The sequence below is a fragment of the Pteropus vampyrus genome, unplaced genomic scaffold (genome assembly GCF_000151845.1).
Source record: "Pteropus vampyrus isolate Shadow unplaced genomic scaffold, Pvam_2.0 Scaffold213, whole genome shotgun sequence".
NCBI classification, from domain to species: Eukaryota; Metazoa; Chordata; class Mammalia; order Chiroptera; family Pteropodidae; genus Pteropus; species Pteropus vampyrus.
The window spans coordinates 33,101-49,894 of record NW_011888994.1 but is presented as its reverse complement, the minus strand read 5'-3'; the positions used below and the strand labels follow the sequence as shown (position 1 = coordinate 49,894).

The 16,794-nt window shown below is 36.2% G+C and overlaps 2 protein-coding genes across 2 annotated transcripts in view; one reads left to right on the top strand and one right to left on the bottom strand.

The window, feature by feature from the left end:
• HEXB (hexosaminidase subunit beta) overlaps positions 1-6,140 on the top strand; it is a 25,288-nt gene extending 19,148 nt beyond the window's left edge. Inside the window, exons 7-13 of the mRNA XM_011372835.2 lie at positions 1,194-1,395; positions 1,962-2,048; positions 3,250-3,322; positions 4,081-4,255; positions 5,219-5,309; positions 5,467-5,571; positions 5,958-6,140. Of these exons, the coding sequence (XP_011371137.1) occupies positions 1,194-1,395; positions 1,962-2,048; positions 3,250-3,322; positions 4,081-4,255; positions 5,219-5,309; positions 5,467-5,571; positions 5,958-6,024 (800 nt within the window). The 3' untranslated portion in view covers positions 6,025-6,140. The remainder of the gene's footprint in view (positions 1-1,193; positions 1,396-1,961; positions 2,049-3,249; positions 3,323-4,080; positions 4,256-5,218; positions 5,310-5,466; positions 5,572-5,957) is intronic.
• Positions 5,649-16,794, bottom strand: part of LOC105300554 (G elongation factor mitochondrial 2) — a 42,751-nt gene continuing 31,605 nt past the window's right edge. Inside the window, exons 14-18 of the mRNA XM_023538192.1 lie at positions 15,644-15,791; positions 12,644-12,823; positions 11,022-11,137; positions 7,222-7,404; positions 5,649-6,617 (exon numbers count right to left, since the gene is read on the bottom strand). Coding sequence (XP_023393960.1) covers positions 6,489-6,617; positions 7,222-7,404; positions 11,022-11,137; positions 12,644-12,823; positions 15,644-15,791 — 756 coding nt within the window. The 3' untranslated portion in view covers positions 5,649-6,488. The remainder of the gene's footprint in view (positions 6,618-7,221; positions 7,405-11,021; positions 11,138-12,643; positions 12,824-15,643; positions 15,792-16,794) is intronic.

The following is a 16,794-nucleotide window of genomic DNA, read 5'->3' as shown; positions in this document are numbered from 1 at the left end:
CTGCCTGAAGTATAAAAACAAGGAATAAAGGAAAGCAAAAAATGATTACGACAAGTAGAACATAAGTGAATTCAAGAAACGGCTTCATGGATGATGTAATACTTAAAATCCTTTTGAGAGAACAAAGAATATGTTCATATTTCTAATAGAGGAAATAACATGAGGAAAGTCTAAATAATAGCTGGAGTATAGTGCGGCAGAGTAGGAGGCACCATACAGTGGTTAAGGGCTGGCTCTGGAGCCAGACTGCCTGGGTTTGAATCTTCTGCCATTTATAAATGGAGTGACCTTGGGCAAGTTACAGAACTCATCCTTAGTTTCCCCACTTCTAAAATGGGGATGTTAGCAGTAGCTATCATTTAATTTTTTTGGAGGATTAAGTAATGAATGTAAAGCACATAGCACAGCACCTACCATTTATAATTGTTCAGTAAACATTAGGGAAGACACAGAGTGGGAAATAAGTCTGGAAAAGTACAATGTAGAGGGCCTTCAGTGAAGAATGTGGGCTTCATGAGGACACAAGGAAACCAATGAAAGCTAGAGCAGAAGAGTGACATGATAGAGCCCAATGTCAAGAAAACCTATGTGAAAATGACAGATGGAAAGGGGAAAGAGATTGAAATTCTAGACCAGAATGGTGATAACAGAAATGGGAAATAATGTACAGAACAAAGACATTTTGGAAATATAAGCCATAGGACTTGGCAACTGATTGACTTTGGGAGGAAAGGAAAGAGTTATCGACTAAAGGATGGTGGTACACTTACCAGAATACAAAAGAAAAACAAGGAATCAAGAGAAGCTACAGAAGGAGCTTAGAGTACAGAGAATTTGGTTTTTGTTAGATTGCATTTGAAGTGCAGCTAAGATATCTAATTGTATTCAGCAAGGAATTTGAAATATGGGTTGAAGCTCAAGAAAAACGGTTAGGGTGAGTTGAATGTTTGGGAGTCATTAACAGTCAAGATAATATTTGAAGTGGATAAAATCTCAGGCTGATGGAAGGAGAAAGAGGTACAGGGGTAGGATACAGGAAACAATCCTCCCACATTTTATTTGGAAGAAATTCCCACAGTAACTCTTAGTAAACATGCTTATCTTTTTATGTATAATATCTTACAGCTTCAACAAAATAAAGTAGTGTCATTATGTGCAAAGCCATGATTTTGTGATTAAAATACTTTAGTAAGAAGCGAATTTCATGTTTCTTCCAGGTCAGAAAGACCTCCTGACTCCATGTTACTATACACATCAGTCTGGGACTTTTGGACCTATAAACCCTATTATGAATACAACTTACAGCTTCCTGTCTAAATTTTTCAAAGAAATTAGCATGGTATTTCCTGATCAATTCATTCATTTAGGAGGAGATGAAGTGGACTTTACTTGTTGGTATGACAATTCTTTAAAACACTTACTTTTTTTTTAACCATTGCATTTGAAGTAAGTTTAAAGGTCTCCAAGTAAAAAGGGAAGATTTGGGGTAATTTCTCTGCTTGCATGGTTTTAACTTGGCAACACAATTCCTAATGACGGATTTTTGTAGAATGTACATTTGGTGGTATGAGAAAGTAAAAGCTTTAGGAAGGAGAATCAAGATGCAGAAGAAAATAGAGATTAAAAAAAAAAAGACTATAGTGAATGAGAACAGCTTTAGTGAAAGAGGGCCATAATTAAATGGAGGAGATTTTTCAAATAAAAATCCTCTTTGCAAATAGCCTTACATGGAGGGAGAGGCGGGAGGTAGGGAAAGTTATTTTTACAAGAAATCGGCTTCTGGAAAAAACTATTTGCAATGGTAAACTAAGATAACTCATAATTAAGTTTTTAGGCTTATTTTACTCTCTACAAACTTTAATAGTTTTAAATAGGCACAAATGATGTTAAGGATATAGGCTGCTTTAAATATATTGGGCATATCAAACTTGTAATAAAATTTTAATTTTTTTTTTTTTAAGGCGATCCAATCCAGATATAAAGTATTTCATGAAGCAGAAAGGCTTTGGCAGTAATTTTACTAAACTAGAATCTTTCTATATTCGAAAGTAAGTTACTTGAAAGCCTACTTGTGTTTTTATTTTATTAATGTATTTTGTAAAAGTTTTAGCTATTACTAGTACTGTGTTAGTTTTTCATTTGCTCTCTATCCCTTGCCAAAGTGTAGATGTTGCATACTTTGTGTAACAGTGCAGATGAGAAATCAAAGGAAGCGATATCCACTGCTTTCTTCAAATCAGTAACATGGTGAATCTAAGCCTTTTGCAATAACTGTTGAAATATAGGACAGCAGTCACATGTTCTAGGGACTCAGCTCAAGGCCCTGGCTACCCTGCAAAGTCTTCATCATCATCCAGCCCCTGTAATTCATTCCCTTTGTCAACTCCAGGAGCATTTCTTTTACTTGCTACCTGCTTTGTCCAATATGGTAGCCATAGTCACATGTGGCTGTTTATATTTAAATTAATAGAAGAAAATTAAAAATTCAGTTCCTTGGTCACATTAGCCATATTTCAAGTGTTCAGTAGCTGGCTGAGGTTAGTGGCTCCCATATTAGAAAGGGCATATACAGAACATTTCCATCATTGCAGAAGTTCTACTGGACGGTGCTATTCTATACTAGTGATCAGTTAACTTTTTCCGTAAAGGGCTAGCTAGTAAACGTTTTAGGTTTTTGGGCCACATCTGGTTGTGTATTCCTATTTTTTAAATAATGCTTTACAGATATACAAACAAGTCTCAGCTCATTAGCCATACAAAAACAGACTGCAGGCTACAGTTTGCCAACTCCTACAGTGGGCAAGCCCAGATTCCAGCCTTTTCTATTAAGCTTTTTATGTGAGACAGTCTAATTTTTTATCCTGCAGAGCACTTGGCATTGTCTAAATATCAGGAAATATTTGTAGACTGATTATCAGCAATTGTTTAATGTTATTTAGGTGACATTACAGGCTAGATTATAGTTTCTTTTATTCTAAGATACTTAAGAAATTACCAGATATTGCCGTTTGTCCACTCCCCTATGAGTTGCAACTATTGGGGGCATGCTTAGGTTATTCACTCAGTGAATGACTATTAAACCCCTCTGCTGTGACAGCTTCTGAGCCATGTCCTAGAAAGAAGGTTCAGCTATAATTCTGTGCTATATTGAAAGACAGCTCTCAACACTGCAGTCCTTGGTAGAAAATGTGTATGCTTTAAACATATTAAGCTTACGATCTAAAATAACTTATTTTTTTTCAATGGTAGGCTTTTGGATATTATTTCAGCCTCAAAGAAAGGATCCATAGTCTGGCAAGAGGTTTTTGATAATGCAGAGAAGGTGAGATGTGTAAAGACTGCATTTGATTTTGGTAACTAACATGGATAGAAGGAACCCTAATGAAGTGTTCCCGATGTTATGGGGAAATTAATTCCTTTCGATTTAAACTTTTGTAGGCAATAGCTGTAGACTGAGGCCAATGTTAATGGTATTTTTTTTTTTCTTTTCTTCCATTTACTTATATTCTTTAGTGTCTCTTTCTCTTCCCTCCCCTCCTCTCTGCCATCTCATTATTAATCACAAACTGAATACTTTGAAGAAAGTCCCTTTTTTTCAGGAAAGGGCAGAACAAACAGATAAAACTACCTTAACAGCAATCAAGACTTATTCTTAAGTAAAATTGTCAACGTACATTTTTTATTTTAAACGACATCTAACACAGAATTCTTTATTTTGCTTTGGGGCAACTGAGAATTTGCAAGTCCAATATTACCTTTCCAGAAGGGTTGGTGACATCCCTATAGTTTCGAAGTGAGTAAAAGAGTGTGGCAGAAATGAGACTAAAGCCTTGGTTCGTTACACTTATATTTGTCATAAATAGGTAAACGTTAAACATCCAACCTGCAGTTCAAAGAAACTTCTAAGTCTTATAAGGAATAGCATCCGGCACTAACTTTGAGAGGGAAGGGGAAAGAAGACATATAAGCTTTTTCAAGGATCTTAAAGTTCTTTTTCTAGTTATGCGTCTTAGACTTTTAATTTCATCTGCTGTATTTGCTAGACCTAATATTATATATTGCAATTTTTAACTTTAATAGCTTCAACAAGGCACTGTATTTCAAATATGGCAACAGGAAACATATGTTCAAAAACTACGCGTAATCACAGCAGCTGGATTCCCTGTAATCCTTTCTGCTCCTTGGTACTTAGACTTGATCAGTTATGGTCAAGATTGGATAACCTACTATACCGTGGAACCTCTTGATTTTGGTGGTAAGTGAAGCAACCATCATTACCTTGATGTTCTTCCCTATCCTCCCACCAGGAAATCCTTACTTAGATATTACCTACTATTATCCTCCTTTTATGTTTGATCCTTGATTTTATTTGTGTTTACTTAAAAAGGCCTCAGTATCATTTTTGAACTTTGTGAAAGAAACCAAATCCTTACCTAAATAAAACAACTTCAAAAGTAGATTCCCTTAGATTTTCTCTCCATTTCTTGTTACTCTCTCTATCTTAAAGATGTCTGCATTTACCTTGCATCTCTTCTGAACTGCCTCTCTAAGCAAGGCGATAATCTCGTTTAGTGGATTTCAGGCAGTGTAGTCATAGGGTTCCGAGGAAGAGGCATCTCTTGGGGAGGCAGGTAGTGAGCAGGGATGTCTGAGTGGTGGGGCTTCGGGCTCTCCGACCTTCTTTGTTTAGAACAGTTCTACTCTGTCTAGTTTTATATACCACAGTTAAATATAAAATTTCTGTTTAATAAAAGTTTCAAAGCTATAGGTCTATTAGGAGTTGACATAACTATTTAGAAAGCATTTTCTGAGAAAGTCATAAGTACTGTAAAACAAAGTATTAGGTACTTCATCTCTTTTAATATCAAGAGATAAATATTAAAGGTAGGAGTGGTGGTCACTAGTGTTCCAACTTATATTCCCTGGCACATTATTCATAGACAGCCAGGGGAAAAAAATGTTTCTGGTGTCCAAATCAGTTTGCATAAAACCAATATAAAATAGTATCTTAACACTGACCCACTACATTAGTTGACATGTGAACTACAGGTTCAGAGGTGGGAATAAAGTTTGCCACCTTTTTTTGTGCCATTACCAAGGTCCTGCTGACTATAAGAGAGAAATGCTGTCCCAGGATAAAGATAGAAGTCATTATTGCTTCTGGATATAAGCCTTAAGCTGCACCTACTTATATATCAATTCAATGATTTTAATGTAGGTTCTCAGGAACAGCAACAACTTGTCATGGGTGGAGAAGCTTGTCTATGGGGAGAATATGTGGATGCAACTAACCTCACTCCAAGACTATGGTATGGAATTTAAGTGATAACATTTGAATTAAGGTGCCTTAGTTTTCCTTCTCCATCCAAGTGGGAGAGCATTAGGAATTTCCCCAAGCATATGATTTAGATACTTAATTTAAAAAAACATTAAACTGCTTTGGAGGACATGTGGTTTAAATTTTAGGCCTCGGGCAAGTGCTGTTGGTGAGAGACTATGGAGTCAGAAAGAGATCATAAATATAGATAATGCCTACGAAAGACTAAAAATTCACCGCTGCAGAATGGTCAGGTAAGAAATCTTTTTCAAGCTAGGATACTATTAAGTCCAGGGTTATTTTTAAAGTTATTGTTATCTAACTTCTTGGGTTTTTTTTTTTTTTTTTGCTATAAACAAATTTATGTCACGTAAGAAGTAGTGATTTAATTAGAAGAAATTAGGAACTATTTCTTGTAGGTAAGAGAATAATACCCAAATAAGATATATTTAGATTGACAACTTTTATAGATAGGTTAAATTTTGGTATAACTTAGACCTCTATCTTGAATCACTTTAACAATCTTTTTCAATAATTAATGCTGTTTAGTGATTCTAATTTAAGCTACTAAGTTGTTTAAGATGGAGATGAATTATAGCATTCTAAAACATCTCTTTTTCATACTTTATCTGTTCTACAGACGTAAAATAGCTGCAGAACCTCTTTTTACTGGATATTGTGACCATGAGAACAAAATGTTAAAATGAGCCAAAACTTGGAGGAGAAAAAAGCCCACTGCAATCCATCAACTTGGTTTTGAAATCATGCAAATTAAAATTTGGTACATTGTTTTTGAATAAACTATAGCTTTGTATTGGTTGAACTTCTGTCTTATACATTACATATGGAAGACTGGCAGCTTTCTTGTGAGAGAAGCTTAAAAAAAACAAACTTGGTGATATCACTTAATATATTCCAAAGGGTGGAGTCTTTACTGACAGTAATAACGTCATCTCTACACATATAGTTCAGGTACATTAACTTTCAACATCAAAGCACATTTCTCATTATAGAAAGGGCAGCTCCAGTGCCACTGTCAGTTTAAAGTTACATCTTTTATCCAGTTCTTCGAATGTATTGCAACAGTATTTGTCCAGTAAATAAAGCAATAAAAACTGTTCTTACTGAAAAAGTAGACAGGTACTCCTTTCTCTCCAAGGACCTGAAGCACTTAGGTCAAGCCACTTCTCCGGCTGAGCAGTGTGCTTTGGTCTTGAGGGTTCATGGCTTGATAATGAGATAGTTCTACAGCAAAAGTAGCTGAACCTGATGTTAGTGTTCGAAGCACAGTTGAATAACCCTAATCAAAATAATTGAAGTCAGTTAACAAATTGAAGCCTCAAGTTTCTCTTCCTGCTACTTATCTTTTGACTATTACCAGGAAAGGTGATTATGTAACTTAACCATATCATTTCTTCGAAGAGCTCATTTAGTCATTCTTCTCAGAAATATTGTGGAGGACAGAAAACAACAGTATGCATATGCTTCAGATATATTCCCTGGTCCCCGCATTTGGAAAGATGACTCTGCCGGCACTCAGGTGCTTATCCTAGAGCAGAAGAGACTGGTAGGGAGAATGACACTTGCCTGAAAACTAGCAATTGGACTAGTAGGATAAGTGCTTGGAAGAGAAAAAATGGTAGGCTGGTACTGCATTTTGGTACAGTACACCTCAACCTTTTTCAAGGACTGGAAACAACCCCCCAAGCTGCTGTAATCCCCTGGATTTCCCCCACAATTTAAATCCAAAGTCCTAACAGTTACTTTGGCTGAAATTTAACATGCATCCTCTAAATCGAAGTCCTGATGGTTCTCTCAGGTGTTACCAATGGTCTATTTTTGCTCAGCATATATATTCCCTGCATTTAAAAAAGAATAAGACTTTTCAGTCACAAAGTACCTACCATAATTTCTGCTAAGGGAACAAATCCAATAACAACTCTGTTGTCCTGACGAGTCTGGATTTCCTGGATATTTCCTCTTCTTTGTGCCAGATCTGCCAGGACAGGGCTGAGGTAATCTCTAGTCACTGTAACCTCGAGATTCATCAGTGGCTCTAAAACTTGCTTATCCGCTTTCTTCAGAGCCTAAAAAAGAATGTTAATTTCTCTTCCCTAACTTGGAAATCAAATTTCTGTTAAATTCATAAAAAATTAATACTGCCCATACTCTTAACGCTAGAGCTCTGACAAAAAATACAAAAGCCTACTTTAACTATACAGATAACATTTTATGAAAGGTCAAAAACTTCAATATTTACTTGTACATGCATGGCAATACATCATAGATCTCTTGTATGGGATGTTGCAAGCGGGTGCTTGGGAAAGCCAGATTACATAGATCACCTGTGAATATGACAGTGATACAGTGAAAGGAAATAAGATTTTCAATCAAAAACTTATTCAAATGTCCTGTTTTCTTCCTGATGCCTATAGTTACAGTCCATGGAACATGTCAAGGCAATCAAGGAGGAAAATGAAGGGGAGAGCTTAAAAAAAAAAAAAAAGAAATTTAACGGGTAGGTAATAGAAACGCATTCTCTATTTAAAATAGATTATCTGTTCAGAATTTTAGATTTCAAAGGCCAAGATCAAGCACATAAAGAACATGGAAAATGAAAAAAGCTAAAATAGCATAGGGCAAGTAGGAAGTGTAAGTAAACTGGAAGTAGCAATAATATAAAGAAAACACTGGGGCCAACAGTCAGACACCATCTTTAATAGTATCATTACATCAGACAAATTGGTAAGTGGGTTTTGCATGGAATGTGCAGACACCACAAGGTGAGTCTGATTTATGTCTCTAGCCTGCCAGAGTTCAAAAGTAACAAAACAACTTCCTATAAATTCTAAGCCTACTTCCTATAAATTCATGAGTTTGGCTCATGAATGTACCCTCAGTTTTACCTGGATTTGACTGATCGTCTTTCTTTCTGCTCCCACCCTTCTACTCCTCATTATCACTAAGGCCTTAGAGGGGGCATTATCATCACCTACACTGTCAAATAATGGTTCTCAGTCTCTAACCCTTCTGTCCCTGATATATCACCTCCTCCTTTCTCTCCAGTCCCCTTACCCTCACAGTCATGGCCAAATTAGTTAAACCAATAGTATATTCATTTAATCATAGAACAGCAGTCACCAATCTTTTTGGCACCAGGGACCGGTGCTCCTATGAGAATCTAATGCCTGATGATCTGAGGTGGAGCTGAGGCAGTGATGCTAGCACTGGGGAGCGGCTGCAAATACAGATGAAGCTTTGTTCACTCGCCCACTGCTCACCTCCTGCTATGTAGCCCAAGGGTCGGGGACCCCTATCACAGAAATTCCAAAATATACAGCACACATACATAGTAAAACACAATCTCTCAGTTCTTCATAGCTAATAAACCTTTAAAATCTATTGACTGAAATGACAACTGTAAAAAATGTGTCTAACAGTCCTAGAATGAAAATGTTACTAAAAATGACAGCCGACAGCAAACAACTATATTCTCTGCATTTTTGCAGTTCTTACCAAAAGCTTTGTGCCATTTCATATCTTTTAGAACAAAATGACAGAAAAGGTAAAAATTAAGAGGAAAAATGCTACAACCAAGGAAAGGACTGAATTCTGTGTATCTTAAATAGGATATACTATGCTCATGGATCTCTCTTTAGTCCTGTTTTCTCTTCAGTCTTTTTCTTGGCAATACTGCCTAATTGCAGAGCCTCAAAGACATCTTCTACGTAGGTTCTTCAAAAGCTTTAAACTCCACACAGCCCACAGTCTCTGAGTGCTCCAGCCTTGTACTCCATTGGCCTGCTTTGGGATAGTGTCTGAAGATCTTACAGCAACCCAATAATGCCCCAAACTGAGTTCATCATTTCCTTTCCCAAACACTCTTATCTGCTTTCCTATTTCTGTTGATGGTATCACTAGTGTTCAGTTCACCTAGATGCATCTTTGACTTCATTTTCCCCACGTAAGTTATAAGATTTCCATTTCTATTCCACTCCCATGCCTATCGTCCCAGTTCAGACCCAGTCCATCCCCTATCCTAGACTAGCTCTTCCCTACTCTAATGATTACACTGCCCTCTTTGAAAACACTGTTCTCAAAACAAATCTAACTCCTGAATGTACTTTCTAAGGTTTCTCTACAGTCTGCCTTTATTTAATTTTTCCCTCATTATTTTTCACTGCGCCTCTGCCTTCATCTGATACCTATAGTTAAAAGAACTCTTTAATTCTTCCTGTCTAGAATGCTCCCCACCATGCCCCAATTCTTCAAATCATCAAAGCTCAAATATTAACTTCTTCTCAAGAATCCTGCCCAATTCCTTGCTTCTCAGTTTTTATGCTACTCAGTTTGTTCTACCTAATATTTTGGCTATTTGGGAATATTTAATTCCCTTCAAAATCATAAGTTCCTTAAGGTCAAGAAAAATGTATCCATCCTGTATATCCATCTCAGTGCCTAGTCACTGTTAAGCACAACATGGAAGGCTCAAATACATGAAGCATCATTAACTTCTCATGAGCAAAAAAGAAGGCGCTTTCCTACTAGATGAAGCTTAACAAAGGCTGGAGTACTTCCATTAGGAGTATTTCACTTAAAGTAATGAATTAAAACTAAAGATTAAATGTAAGCCCCCCGTAATGTTAATTCTTATTCTCTAGTATGATCTTAATAAAAAGGCTAACCAACCCAAGAATAGTTACAGATTTACTGTTATTTCAAATTAAGACCAACTTCAGGGGAAATTTTTTAAATTACTGGAAGGTAAATGTTTTCAACAATTTAATCATGACAACAAACGATATTTTTAGCTACATGTTTAGGCAAACTCAATTTTATTTTTTGAAAGTATAGTTTTTTTAAATCAAAAAACTTTAAGAAGTATGAATCTGAACTCATAAGTAAGAGATAGATCAGCCTTCTTAAGTCAGGGGCTTAGGGTATTTAAGAGAATTTTATAATTATGGATTCAAATAGGACTATAAAAAATCAGGTCTCACAGTGCAAAATATTAGAAGATAGTTATAAAAGCAAGTGTTTTAATGCAAAATCAGTCACCTACAAAACTAGAGCATTCTCACACTGAGAGAAATGCACAGAATCATCAGTCAGAACACTAAGGCCCTGGGGGTTAAATCAGCTCTGGTAGGTACTGGGACAAGACACTCAAGGACATACCCCAGGTAACCATGCCAAGAAGACCAGATTGCTTGATTCTCTGTGAAGTTAGATGCTTATCTTGAATCTGTTATTCAGCAATTCTTGACTAAAGTAATCTTAGTTGAATAAACATGAATGCCAAAATTAGAACCAATAGTAGATCCTCAGGGTCCTTTAGATTATAGTATATCTTGGGCCAAGCTGACTCTAGAAATGTCCTCCATTCAAACCTACCAAGCTGGTTTCTAATGGCATGTCTGGGATGGGGAAAGTAGTTGCCACATAAGAAACCTTGCTTATTTGCCAAAATCAGAGGATTTTCATAGCTATCTATGTTAAACAGTAATTTCTTAGATCTTCTTTCAAATAAAACCCTGGTGATAAAGGAATCAAAGATTTTCCATGGTAAAAAATCTTGTTGACTGTAAGACTCAGGAAGCAAAGATACAAGGTCAGGCACTACAAGCACAGCTGTCTGCAGATCAGTGATCACTACTCTCAGGAGAGTCACCTTAAAGCAAAAAGGATTAGGATACTTCTATACCTTTTGTACGCATCTTGAGACACAGGCAGAAATCATAGTTGAGGAGGTACCAGGATGAATTATCAGTGAATGTAAAGTAATTGCCACATCTTGAATTGGGGATCCAAGCAATGGTCCTAGCAAGGGAGAAAAATTGTATTAACACTCAATATACAGTGAGGAGTAACTGAGACTTGTAAAGAAATAGGGAGAGGATTTTTGGTTTCCAGTTCCACATGTAAGGAGCTTGGAAGTTATCACTCTGTCCTCATAACAAGTAAAAAGCAGAACAGACTAAAAAATCAGCTCTTCTTGGATCTGTAAAAGAGGGGAGGACACAGGGAAAATTACTGCCCTCCAGGAACAAGTGCCAGGGTAGGAAAACCTGAACTATAACTGGTAAGTTGTTAGAAGTTTAGTGTAGACAAGTCTGGGTACCCAGGGGTACCTAGTCATTGGGGAAAGGGGGTGGAGGAGCACAAGGGGCACAGTTTTGTGAGATTTACCTCCAGGAGCTCAAGCAGTTTCTTCTCACAATAAATATTAGAGAACTGTCTCCCTGTGCTTTCAGCAGGGGAAGGGGAAAAGGAAACATTCTGAAATACAGCTGACCCTTGAAACACGCAGGGGGTTAAAGAAACAAAACAGATGAAAATCTGAGAATAACTTTCGACTCCCCCAAAACTGAGAGTTGGCCCTTTGTATCCATTGGTTTTGCATCGCAGATTCAATCAGTTTCAGATCGAAAACTGTACTTCAGAGCACTCTGTTTTTAACAAGGCCTGTCCTCAGGAGACAATAATTAACCAGGGCCTAACCCTATCATCACCAGAGCCTGCCTGACTTGGGGGCAGTACTTCATCCAGTCCACTCTAGCCATCCTGTCCACTCTAGCCATCCTGTCCTGCCTAAAGGGGAAGGGAGTGAGAAAACAGAAGCACTTGTGCAGTTCAGTCAAGAGGCACAGGCTCACTAGAAGGCTGAGACTTAATCCTAGGACTATTAACATAACACTTCTCTGCCCCTGACACCTCACCACCACATTTCTAAGGGCCTGTTTATAGCAGTTCCTTTTACCCAGTACATCATGTCTGGCTATCAAGAAAAAATTACATGGCATATTAAAAGGCAAAAAGCACAAATTGAATAGACAGAACAAGCATCAGAACCAGACGTGGCAGAGATGCTGGAATGATCAGACTGAGAATGTAAAACAACTATATGCTAAAGGCTCTAACATAAAGTAGACAGTATGCAGGAATGGATGGGCAATGAAAACATAGGTAGAAGTCCTAAGAAAGAACTAAAAAGAAATGCTAGAAATCAAAAACACTGTAACAGAAATAAGAGTGCCTCTGATAGGCTTATAAATAGACTGGACATAGCTAAGGAAAGAGTCTCAGAGTTATTTATCAGTAGAAATCTCCAAAATTGAAAAGCAGAGTGAACAGAAGACTGGAAAAAAACAGAATATCCAAGGACTGTGGGACAATTTTAAAAGGTATAACATACACATAATGGGAAGAGATAGGGAGAAAACTCTACCAAAGTTAGAAAAAAAGACTAAAATAATCTATAATATTAGAAGTGAGTCAATGATTGAGTATGTGATACTCATGCTTACTCTTATCTGAGTACCTTACCTTGGAGGCATGCACTGTGAATTCCATTTTCAATGGCCTCTTGGGAGGCCTTCAAAATGTCTTCGCTAACACCTTCAGCATACTCAATAACTGGCATAACAGAAGATGTTTCAATTGGCTTTGCTTCCAGTTCTACAGTCACGAGATGCCGTTTGTCTCCTAAAGTTCTATCTAAGGTATCTGTAAACAAATTGAATATGGTACTTCAGAGATGTGTTCTGGAAAGGTGGGAAAGTGCCACAACTTGCAAAATTACAATCAACAGGTTCAAAGTCTCATAGAAGAAAAAGTGAGAGAAAATATTAACAATGGCACTAAATATGGTATAAAAATGTCAAAGTAATTCTACCGAGAAAACATCTGCTTCCATGTTTATCAATGTTAAAAAATGCTCTGAATAACCTATTAATATTGCTTCAGTGTTAATTTTGATATGAAGATTACACTCAAACTTTTGAAACTTCTTATGTGACTGAAATTCATTTAATTAAAAAGTTGTGTTTAAAAGTAAAACATTTAGAGTAGAAAAGGTCATCTAATAAAAAAGGATTTTAACCTTGAAAACCCAAACTACTAAATTTCATATATTCTTCCAGTAATAATATATTCCTTTAATGTTTATGCTTTCCAAAAAGCTAGTGAAATCTTTTTGTAAAACTGAAAATAGTATCTCTCATTAGCTAATAACTAACAGCTGTCACCAATCTGCAATATTTTACTAAAACAAAACTATGCTGTATTTAATGCCGTGACTCATGGCCCAAATTCAAAAATAAGAATTATAGTCTACAATTCCTCTTCATAATTCCTTTTCAAGCTAACTTTTATATTATAAAACATTTTATACTTACAAATATATGCATAAGCTAAAAATAAAATGAACATTTAGGAAACCTAAAATTACTAAAGAAACAGAACATTACCAGTAACCTAGAAACCTGAAGCAACCACTACCATGATATCATGTTTAATAATTACTATGATTTTCTTTAGAGCTGTATCACATATGCTTGTATCCCCAAACAATATAGTTTACTTCTGCTTCATTTTGAATGTTATCATATTGTATCTATTCTGTAACTTGTTTTGGCTACACATTTGTGGGTCACATGGGCTGATGCATGTTGATATATTCTTTTTCATTGCTATATAGTATTCCATTGTATGACCATGGTACAATTTATTTATTCATTTTGCTGTCCACAAATATTTGGGCTGTCTTTTCTATTTAGTTTTTTTTTTTTTAATTACAATGCTATTATGAAGATCTTTATCTCTCTCAATGCACATATATGAGAGTTTCTCTACAGCACATACCTAGGAATGGAAGTGCTGAGCAGTAAGGTCTGTGCATGGTCAGCTTCACAAGAAAGTAGCCTAAATGTATTCGCAGTGGTTGTTTTCATAAGTTTCCAATGCTCAACATCTCACTAACACTTGGCATTGTCAGATTTTAATTCTTCCCAATTTTGTTAGTGTATAATGGTATCTTGCACTTTTAACTGGCATAATCTTAATCATTACCAAGATTAAGCATCTTTTAATATGTTCATGGGCCTTTTGGGTATCCTCTTTTGTGAAATATCTGTTCAATCTTTTTTGCTCACTTTTCTACTTGTTTGTCATGTTTTTACTGATCTGTAAGTTCTTTATATATTCTCAGTACTTATCTTTTGTCAGTTTATGTGATACAAATATCTTCTCTTGGCTTTTAGTATGTCTGCTTTTTTTATAGTATATTCTAATAAACAAATTCTTAATTTTAATAACATCAAATTTAGCAATCTTACTTCACAGTTTTAATTTCTGGTGATATATAAGTCCAACCCTATCCTGATTAGTAAGACCATTCCATATTTTTTCCCCAAAATTTTAAGGTTTGCCTTTCATAAAGTTTTAAGGGTTTTGTTTTTGATTGGGGGGCATTGATTAGCATTTGTTTTCTTTATATTCCGTGTTTCAAGGGAGATACTGCATTAAATTCTTGGCTTGGAGTTTTTCAGGTCACAATGATTCTATGAATTTAGGCTAAAAACCCTGTCAGAGCCTCTGGTTACAAATTATCACTTCTTTTACGAAGAAAACTTTCCTAGTTAATTATTTCCATGAGAGGTGGCCCTCAAGCACTAGGTTAGAAATGACTGCAGATTCTTCCAGAATAGCTTAGTGACTTTGGTGCTAACTTATTTTCTGAGATTCCTGCTCCAGGTTCCTTTTTGGCCTCTAGAAATTTCCATTACATTCCAAACAGCTCAGACATTAACATAAAAGATGTTACAGCATTTTTACTTTTCCCAGATATGAAGTCCAGAAATAGGAATCCTCATGTCATTTGCTTCTATATTTATTTGTTTAATTTTTCAAGTTTCAATGAACAGTAGCTACCTGGCCTTTATACAAATCACTGAGTTGCTTAAAAGACCTGGTTATCCTAAACATCTTTTCTCTATATTTTTTTAACAAACCTGTTTTTTCCTTGGGGGAAATAGCAATAATGTCATGTTCTTTTGCTTAAGGCAAAAAAATTAAAACTATCCATCATGAATCCTTACATTCTGGAACAGAAATATAAAAACTGTACTTTCTCAAGAATACCATCGGTATAAGATTACCATATTTATTAATTAGTGGAAATTATTTTCCACTCACTTTATAAAGTAAAAATAACATATCAACCTCAAATTCATATACTCATTCTGGTAGTGAGAACTGGGTTCAGCCATCTTCAATGGCTTATTCTATCCCATGACCACTAAAAAGCACATTTGCTTGATGAGTGGCTTGTCCAGTAGATATGAGTGGTAATGGAATAGGGCTATGTTTAAAATAACAACAAAAATCCTAAAAAACAAGAAAACACACACCAAAAATCTGTTCCTACTGATGGAGGAAACTAGTGACTGTGAACCATGCTTTATGCAACTATACTAAGAGATTCAGTAAACAGATCTTGGAGAAAGATAAATAAAAACAGCAAATTCTAAATGTTTTATTTTTTACCTGAGGCACAAACTGAATTTAGGATGGTCTCTCGGTATGCCACCTGGAGAGGCCCTAGATAGGTTTCCAGTCCATATTCCCTCTTGATTCGGTCATGAATAATTTCAATATGCAACTCCCCCATACCACATAGGACAGTCTGGTTAAAAAAGGAAGAAATGAAAGAAAATAAAAATTATATTTATTACAAAATACTACATCAAGTTATGACACCAATATATGTTACTTTTCATTAATTAGAAACTGGTTTTTTTTTTTTTGCAATTTTTTTTTGGCTCCATCAAAGTTTTTAACTTTTCTAATTGGAATAATAAATCAATGAAAAGTGAATTACTAGGCCATTTTCTCCTTCTTCCATGCTAATTGAATTATCAGCTGGGAGAGTGGCATCTAGCCAGGACTACACTTTCCAACCACATAGCTAAGTTTTGGGTGGTGGAACATGAACCTAATTGATGCTGGCAACTTCTGGGTTGTGCCTTTAAGAAAAGAGAAATTCTCTTAATGAAGATGTAGGCAACTGTCTGGAAACATGTGGATGAGAGCAACATCTTATGAAAGGTAGAAATAATCTTTATCCCAAACATTCCCAACCACCTGGGTATTTCCCAAGCATCCTGGGGACCTTACAGTTTTGTGAGCAGTCAAAACTTCCAGATATGTTTTTTTTTTTTTTTTTAAAGCAACAATGGTTATTCCTGAAGAAGGAATAGTGCGAGGAATCCCTATTTGCTCTATCTTATTCACATGCCATCTGGGAAGAATTTACCCAATGAGAGATCTGGCCTTTGTTCTCAGCACCTGGGAAATTACATTTAGGTCCCAAGATGCTCTGATTATGTGTCTTTGCTTGTCCAAAGGCTTTGTCCACCAGATAGTATAACCGTATGATTTATGATGAGGGCTTTAGAATAACCACATTAGTTCCAATCTAGAGAGTAAAGATCAACCCAAAACTATGGGAGGTTCTGGAGACTAAAGGTCAACCGCAAAGGCAGTATGTGATTGAGCCCCAATAAAAACTGGAAAACAAAGGCCCAGGTGAGCCTCCCTGGATGGCAATACCCTACTAGGAGGGTAACACATCCCTGAGGATGAACAGAGCTTCTCATTTGGATCTGTCCCAGACTTTGCCCTATGTGGCTCTTCCT